Consider the following 9203-nt stretch of genomic DNA (forward strand, 5'->3'; position numbering starts at 1 on the left):
TTTTATATTGTAGTGACGAAAATTGCAATACTCCTAGTGTGATCATACCTAGGCATTATAAAGTGATACTAACCAGGGGTGAAATCTAAAAAAATTTGCTGCCGGTTCTGTGGGCGGGGTGGTAAGGTGGGTGGGGCTTGGTGGTAAGGTGACTGGGAGGGCGTGGCATATTGGTCAGGTGGGCGTGGCCAAGTCAATGTCACTTCTTTGCCCTTTTTTAACCTACAAAACACAACACAACACAACTGGCTCACCCACAATGTAAAAGCAGCTGTGCTAGACCCAAAATGGCCCCTGCAACAAGCAGGAATCTCACAGAGCCACAAAAAGCCCAAAAAACCAACTTTCAACTTTACACACACAAAATTCTATACACAACTTTGTGAGATTTTGTGTGTTTGTGTAGTTAGAATGAAAAACTACAGAAACACACTAAATCTCAGAAAGCTGCACAAATATTATTTTATTTTTATTTATTTTTATTTTTATATAAAAGCAGCTAAATTTAAAACTTCCTAAACTTTAAATGGCTAAGTCTAAAAAAAGAACAACTAAAAAAAAACCCAATTAACTATTTTTTTAAAGCTCCCAAAGTGGAAAAAAACTTACCCAATTGAACAGGGGTCTCCAACCTTGGCAACTTTAAGACTTGTAGACTTCAACTCCCAGAATTCCTCAGCCAGGTTTGCTTTGCTGGCTGAGGAATTCTGGGAGTGGAAGTCCACAACTCCCTGCCTGCTTGATTGCAGGCAGAGATTCAGTTGCTTGCTGATGCAATCAATTCAGGGATTACAGCAAGGCGTTGCGACCAGCAGCTAAAGTAAGCAAGCTGAGGGGGGGAAGGGGAGGGATTTTTGCTACCGATTAGCAGGCAGAGCCATTTAAAAGGGAAAAAGTTTTTTTTTTTTACATGGCTCTGACGATCCAAGCTGAGTTGCCTGATTAGCAGGCAACTGAGCTGGGATCATCAGAGTTTGGCTGGTCAGAGCCATTTAAAAGAAAAAAAAAGGCTCTGATGATTGCGCAGCTCAGCTGGGCATGGGGAGCGGGGGCAGGGATTTTTGCTACCGGTTCTCCGAACTGCCCGCCGCCTTCGCTACCTACTCGCCCGAGCCGGTCCGAACCGGGAGCATTTCACTCCTGATACTAACACTTCACATGCTCTTGATTCTAACCCTTTTATCTTGATACTATCCTTGTCTTTATGTTGTACCCTTCTCTTAAGGTTTCACATGAATAAAATCTGCAAATGTTAAACTGGACTTTATTTAAACGTTGTTTATTGAATAAATTGCAATTGATCTATACATTTTACTAAGCCATAAACCATTGCTTACAAACTACACAGGGTGGGTTTGTGAAAATTCTAAATCAAATTCAATCAAACCACATTTTGGCTCAGCATATTGTGTAATCCAGCCCTTACAGTGATATACAAAGCTGGAAACTGGTTCTGAAACGTCTACATTGAAATTGGTCTGCTCTTATCAGAGGATCTTGATATACCATTTCTCTAAACACACAATGACTGCAGAGAGTTAAAAGGGAAATGATATACTTGGAGAAACCCTGTGTCACATAGCAACAAAAATGTTTCACTATAAAATAAACACATAATTTCTTGAATCTTTCTCTCCTAGGATAGAAGGTCTCCAAATATGGTATGCAAAAGGTAGCCAAACAAAGGTGTGTCAGAAATAAAATAACGCTTTCAGCAGAGAAATGCAGAAATGAGTTTCAGCTAAACAGATTAGGAAACTGATGGCTAAGTGGGATATATTCAAGGCAGTAAATTGTTAAGGAGGGAGGAGTGGTTATATGGGGCCAGAAAGACAGGTGTTTAAAATTAGTAGAATTAGGATGAACCGGAATAAAAAGTGAATATTTGAGTGAATAGAAAGATGATTGTGAAAATGCAGAACAATCAGCATAAAAATGTTTTGACAACCAGATGGAGGGCTTGAAACTGGATTTAAAAACTGCAAGAAAAGGCAGTCTGGAATGGATAAAGTCTGTTAACAAGCAGTAAGGAAGACTATTTAACAACTCAGGACAATTCAGAAAGCAACATTAAGGTAAGGCAGTGGCATTCCAATAATCATATCCTCGGTTAATATTTGAAAATATAAGAAATATATAAAATGATGTTTCTAAAAATTTTGCCAGAAAATGTTTCTCATCAATCTTCAGTAAATTGTAGCTGTACATAAATAACAAGCTTCTAAGCAAGTTCTGGTACTGAAAACAAAGGAGTGACCACGTCATAGATAAACCTTGGAATGTAGTTTCAATCCATCCTGTAGGAGGAGTGACAGAACCTGGAGGCAGAGTCAAAAGAGAAATCAGACTAGAATCTCTACATACCCACAAATGGACAATGTCCAATTCCTCTTTAATTTTGTTTACCTTATCTAGTACCAAAACAGTACAAACCATTAGTTGAGTGGATTCCAGTGCATAGGCATGAGCAATAAATTTTTAATTGGAATCGTGCCTGACATCTCCATACTTTAAGCCTCCTGCAACTTCAAGCATTACCCAGAATTGATTGGTAAAATTGGAAACTGCAGCCCCAAAATTTCTACAAAGTATTCTTTGGATAATTTCCACTATTTTTTCTAAGCTTTTGGCATTTTGACTTTTGTTACAAATCTTATACAAATATATTGATCATTTTAAAAGAATCTATTAAGCTCATAAACTAATTGGGTTAATCTGAAAAGAATATTACCAATAAAACTCACTGAGTAGTTAAAGCTGCACTATCAAAATACATCCCTTCTAGTTTATAAAACTGGAAAATCCACTTAAACAAAGGATACATTTCACAAACTTGTGGCCATATTTTGCTTTTTTTTTTTAAAGTAAACTAACAGTTAAGAGAATGCCTATATAAGGACATGTGCACATTAAATCTGGTTTGGCTCATCAACTTTCTACAGCTACGAAAATACTGCTTCAAAATCAGAAGACAAACTTTGAGGTAATATAAATGATTCCAGGGAAGCCTGTTGAAAGGGGACTCTTTAGTTTGAACTAGTCCTTAAAGAGTCACTTGTCCAGATCCAGATCCTTTTACTGGAACTCAGAAGCCATCAAGATGCAGAGAGGCATTAACGTTCCTCTTCACGCACACCAGTCTGTACAAAAATAATGTACATGATACTGTCTCCATGGGGACCACACATTTCGGATGGCAGGTTGCCCAGCCCTACTGCAGTCCTTTGGATGGCTTTCCCATTGAACTGTCACTTCAAAGAGCCAATGATTTACCATGGACAAGGGAGAAACTTATTAAGACAGGGTAGTAAGGGCTCCAGCAGGTTTGTGCAACAAGCCTGAGCAAGCTTTAACAAGATAACAGTATTAAAAGCCTTTGCAATCTGCTGTAGGTCTTAGATCCAGCAAACCTCACCTGCCAGGAAGCCTACTAGCCTCTAGTCTATATTGCTTCCAGGTATGTTACTTATTATTTTAGTATATACACTGCCTTTCTATCCATAGGCTACTCAAGATGGTTAGCAGCCAAAAATACAATATAAATAATTAGATCACAGGAAGCAGCTAGAATAAGATTATGCTTGCATACCATACTAATCTATGATTAGCTGAATCATAGTTCCACTATGTACTAAGCAAACAACTTGTATTCCTGAGAAAGACTAACAAACTAACTACATTGCCTAGGTTCACACAGCATATTGAGCTGCAAACTGGTCGACCTTCTTTTAGCCTTACATAGACTTAGCTAGAGATTTCCCCTGAAGGAAGAAAGAAGGGACACAAACTCAGCTTTCCATAGCTTCAGAACAATGCATTCAGAACAATGGGGAAGACCTTCCAAGACTTTTCTCTTGGAAAAATGTGCCTCGGAAAACAAGAGGGTACTAGCACCCAGCTATTCTGTTACTGATTTTCTTGTGTGCTATAGAATTCATATACTTGTGCCTGTATGATCAATTAATCTTAATGCATTATCACCAAGGAAGTTTTAATAATTTCATTGTTGATTCAAACAACAGTCATATAGATTGCATGCAACTTTTTTCACCCATTCAAAGAATGTTTAAAAACAGAGAAAGAGAAAGCATGCTGGCTACAAAATGCAGGTTAGTGATTCTAGGCTAAAATGGGTAGATAAATAAGGAACAGAGAAGATATTTTGAAAAATTCCTACTAAATAAACTAGAGTGGAAAATAATCCTTTATTATTATTTATCAGTTCCAATTATTGAATATAAAAGCATTGAGAACAATTTAAAAATACAATAATTTGCATTAGGTGATCAAGATAATATTCCCTAATTGCAAAAAAATACTTGAATTCATAGTATCAATAGAATTTATTCAAATTCTTAACCCATTCTATCTACAAGAAAACAGAATATTTAAAAGTTTTATTCCAATATTGTTATAAATATTAGTCTTTAGAATAATTTAAAATTGAATTTTTAAGAATATTGGCAACATTAAGACTTTACTAATTTCTATATGGCAATGATGTTTATTACTACAAGAGTGATGATGCATTCTTGGCTTTTATCAACTGTTTTGCAATTTGAACAAAAAATAATTAAAGGAAGCTCCTCAAATATTTGGCTGATTTATTCTTCTCTCACTGACTTTATGATTTTTAGCATTAGCCTATTTATTCCAGGCTTGTTTGATTTTTTAATCATAAACATTCTTCAGATACATTTGGAGTCACGGGGATTGTTGATATAGATGCATAGAACCTGTAATACAATGACAACAAAGATATAGAACAAAGAGGCTGAAAGGAGAAAATAGGAAAGAGGCAGTGAGGGGCTAAAATGAGAGGCAGATCTAGTCCTTGAAATCTATGTAAACACATGATTGTAGGCAATTGAAGAGCAATATTATTGGGCTAAGAAAACCACATGAAGAGAAAAGGAATTTTGAAATATTTAAATATTTTGGAATATTTAAACATGGAAATCATACTCTTTTGGGGGGGGCTATATTTCTTTGAAAAATGAAATAATATAAATCTAACCGTATTCTAATTCGATAGCTAGATGATAGATAGGTAGATAGATGTAGATGATAATGATAGGCAGGCAGGCAGGCAGGCGATAGAGAATTAGAACACCAAGAATTACCAAGATAGTATAAAAGAACATATATATGAATAAATCAGTATATTACATAATTTCATTTTGTAATGTAAATTTTATATATGAAAATAAAATCAAGATTTTGGGAAGCATATTTGCTTTATCTGGAGCTCTTTTCAAAATATTCAGTCCACTGGAGTTGGGTGGCTAATAATAAATAAGTAAATAATAGGAGAAGATGTAACAATAATCCCTTCAGTTTTATTAATAAATTTATAGCAAAAAAAAAATTCCACAAAAGAAGTCTACTACATTTAATATAATTAAGAATATATATATACAAAGAAGAATGGGTGCTAGGAAAATAGGTTCCAGCAAGGAATTACTTGTAACTGTGTGACTCTTTTCTTTTCGAGGATTTTACTGCTGATGTATGGTAGATTGGCCTCTGGCAACATCCCAGAAAACATTCAATTAGGCAATGGCTTCAGAAGATAGTGATTCCACCCATCCAAAGAAAGGATCACTACCTCTCCACCAGAGCTCCCAGCCTACAGATATGGCACCTAGACCATTACTGCCTCTGCAGAGTATTGAAGGGAAAGCCCCCTTCCCACCATCCCGGAGAAGCTCCATTATGAGCATCCTCAATGCCCCATTTTCGAGTAGGAGAAATTCATTGGCTGCTGGAGGAAGGCGCCTTTCTATTGGGCCCTGGATGCATTGTGGTCGAGTGAGTTTTTCTGGGCTACCACTCTTCGAACCCATTCAGGAGATACACTATGAGAACACCTACAAGACCCAGCCAGATAAAGATTGCAGATTTAATTCCTCGCGCACACAGCAGATTCTTGAGTCCGTTCTGGCCAGCTTCTTCAGTGATGTCAAATACAATCCTGCAAATAGTGGGCAGTTGGTTCAAAACCTGTCAGAGCTTGTCAGGAGCAGGGTCAAAGATCTAACCCCACCACGCTACAAACTTGTGTGTAATGTCTTTCTGGGCCAGCTGGCCAACCAAGGGTTGCACATTGCTAGTCGGTCCCTCTGGGATGTGGAGAATGATAGCTTTGCTTCAGCCACTTTCACAAATTCATCGCTTTTTGCTGTAGTCACAGTTCATGGATTATATTATGAATGAATACAGCTCCTAAAGATTAACTTCCCTCTCCTAATTTTATCTTGCTAGAGATTAAGATCAGTCAGAACTGGGGATGTATCTGGACATAGTTTAAAGTAACAACATACGGTGCAAAATATATGTGCTAAAACCATAGAGCATCAAAAGATAAAACTAAGAAATCTGCCCCAGTGGTCAACACATTTCCTTAAGAATTCTTTTGTTCAATTGGCAGTTAGAATTGTTTGGATCTACAGTATTACTTATGCCTTTGCTTGTACAAAAGATTATGTAACTTCCTTTAAAAAAAAAATAAACCCATTGCTCTTCCTTGAACAAAGAGGATCTTTCAAAAGCAGGTTATGCTAAAGGTGCCCAAAATATAGCTATATAAGTATTTGCTGGATTTGAGACATATATTGCAAGTGAAAGACCAAAATATCAAAAGGCCTCTGCATGCACCAAGATTTTTAAAAACCTTGAGAATGTTTGAGACATAGAAGCACATTTTCTTCTCACTGCATCCTATGTCAATGTAATTTTTTTCCATTGAGGTCAAAAACCTAATCCTGTAAACTCAAACGTGGGGAAACCTGAACACATTCTTGACTTAACTCTTGAAATTATATTTTAACTGATTAGCTTTACTTCTTTGAATGATAAAGTACAATATAACCAAATGTTAATAATAATGGCAGTTATGCTTTAACACATTGGGTGAACACTAATTTAGGGAAAGCTATGCATCAAATATGAATTTGTCATCTCTGCCAACTTTGCTAAATGGGGGGTAGTGATGTCCAAACTATTAGCATTTATCAACTAGAAATGAACATGCTGAATGTAATGCTGAAGATGTCATATGGGGATTACTCTACATACATACATAAAATTACTTCAATCCACTTGATAGACTATTGAAAGAAATGCCTGAACAGGCAAAATAGAATACCAATATTAGCCAATCTAACATTGTCTTTAACTTTAATAATTGCAGGTATGTATCCAATCCTGTTCTAGTACTGGGAAGGGATTTTAGTTACCAAGAAATGTTACCAAAAAAGGCAGTAAGTTTCTGCCTTGCCATTGTACTGCTTTCCATTCTAACTGATAGTGCATTTTAATCTGTAAGTCTACAAGAGCTGAGACCACTTTACCATAAAAAAACACCTCCCTTTTTCATCTCAGACCTTATATAGAAGACCAGTTCATGCTATCAACTTGCCCTTGGCATAATTTCCTATGAAAGGCTCGTCACAGCCTCTTATCTTCTAACTATAATTAAATTATTTAAAGTAATTAAACTTAATTAAATCTAATGTTTATTTTCACAGAACTTAAACACCTACAATTGCTTAAAATATCTTTGCTATTGCTAGAAGTTGTTTTAATTCTCCGTTGATAGAATAGTTTGCATTGCATATTAGAATGTAGGTACTGTGCACAGTTTGTCAGGCGTTATTTCAAACACACAATTGAGTGATAAATACTGATAAAAATATTAACATTCTACATTAAAGCCAGAACCCATCAGATATTCTAAGTCTATAATATCTGCCTTTTGAGTTGCAAAGTATAAATTGTATAAAAAACTATTCTGGTTATTCAGTAAAGATACCCAAATAGCTCCACTCTACTCAGATGACAGTAAAGCATAAAAAGAAATTAGTAAAGGATGTAAGTATCTCAAAGTATCTTTCAAATATCTGAAAGGTTGGACATCAGGTTTTTGGTGCTGGAGGTGTAAAAATGTGAGGTTTTATTAACCCAAGGGATATGACCATGTGTTCATTTGAAAATGGGAAAGCTTGAGTTCTAATCCTGAATTGGGCACGAAGCCAGCTGGCTGACCTTGGGCTAGTCACATTCTCTGACGTGGGAAGGAGGCAATGGCAAACCACTTCTCTAAAACTTGCCAAGAAAATTGCAGGGACTTGTCCAGGCAGTTTGAATGTTGCACATGATTGAACAAAAAAGAAAAAAAAAATAATGTACATATGTAGATTTTACTGGAAAATCTTCATATGATAAAAGATGTTGTTGTGATGTTGTACTAAGCTTTAGAATCTGTTCATCAGGAATTATGATTGTACCAAGAATGGAGGGTGACTAAAAGAATCATATTGAGAAATTGGAACCATTATTTCAGATATTGAGTGGTTATCAGAAATGAATAAATAGAATAAGCTGGAAGGGACCTTGGAGGTCTTCTAGTCCAGCCCCCTGCTCAAGCAGGAGAACCTATACCATTTCAGATAATTGACTGTCTAGTCTCTTCTTAAAAACATCCAGTGATGGAGTGCCCACGATTTCTGAAGGCAAGTTGTTCCACTGGTTAATTGTCCTGTTAGGAAGTTTCTCCTTAATTCCAGGTTGCTTCTCTCTTTAATTAGTTTCCAACCATTTCCTGCCTTCTGGTGCTTTGGAGAATAATTTGACTCCAAAATGTGTGATCTGTTTTAGAAAATATAGAATTTTCTACTGATCAAAGGATGCAGCTATCTGTTTCCATGGCAGAGATTTTGATATATTTTACAATACCATATTGTACTGATTATATTTGTGTATTAGTAAATCAGTGCCTATTGATCAGTATTAAATGTAAGAATTTTTCCTTTTCATAATTGCATTCGAGCTTGCTTCTTTACTATTTTTTAAGTTTGAAGGTTGTTTTGTAAATTGCATATGTAAAGAATGTTAAAATAAAAATTATCCAGAAAGGGGACAAGAATCTCCAGTGTGTTTACATAACAGTGCAAGAGCCTAATCAAAATAATTGATCACCTAAATTCCTCCCATGACATGTTGCCAGGCAAACTCAAGAAGCTCAGGGGGCTGGGGCTTCTCCAGGTTGGCCACATACTTGGCCCTGGCTTTCAGCTGGCCCCTTCATAACCAGCCTTCCACAAAATGGTTAAAATAATCTTGCTCAGGTCAGCTTTTGAATTTTGCTATTATCCAGTTTTTCATCTGGGATTTTATCCATTGACCCGAGTTTTATAAAGCAG

General features: G+C 36.2%; 1 protein-coding gene across 1 annotated transcript; it reads left to right on the forward strand.

Annotated features, from left to right (window-relative positions):
- Positions 1-3371: 3371 nt before the first annotated feature.
- Positions 3372-6319, forward strand: DYNLT4 (dynein light chain Tctex-type 4). Its single transcript, XM_034414970.3, has 2 exons — positions 3372-3457; positions 5495-6319. Exon 2 carries the CDS (start codon positions 5560-5562, stop codon positions 6214-6216), a length of 657 nt encoding a protein of 218 aa, XP_034270861.2. The 5' UTR covers positions 3372-3457; positions 5495-5559; the 3' UTR covers positions 6217-6319.
- Positions 6320-9203: the final 2884 nt, after the last annotated feature.

Source organism: Pantherophis guttatus, chromosome 3, assembly GCF_059756535.1.
Source record: "Pantherophis guttatus breed Tessera chromosome 3, ASM5975653v1, whole genome shotgun sequence".
NCBI classification, from domain to species: domain Eukaryota; kingdom Metazoa; phylum Chordata; class Lepidosauria; order Squamata; family Colubridae; genus Pantherophis; species Pantherophis guttatus.

Bases quoted from the DNA above. Each gene is read 5' to 3' on its own strand.
- DYNLT4 (XM_034414970.3), top strand. From the start codon at position 5,560: ATGGCTTCAGAAGATAGTGATTCCACCCATCCAAAGAAAGGATCACTA.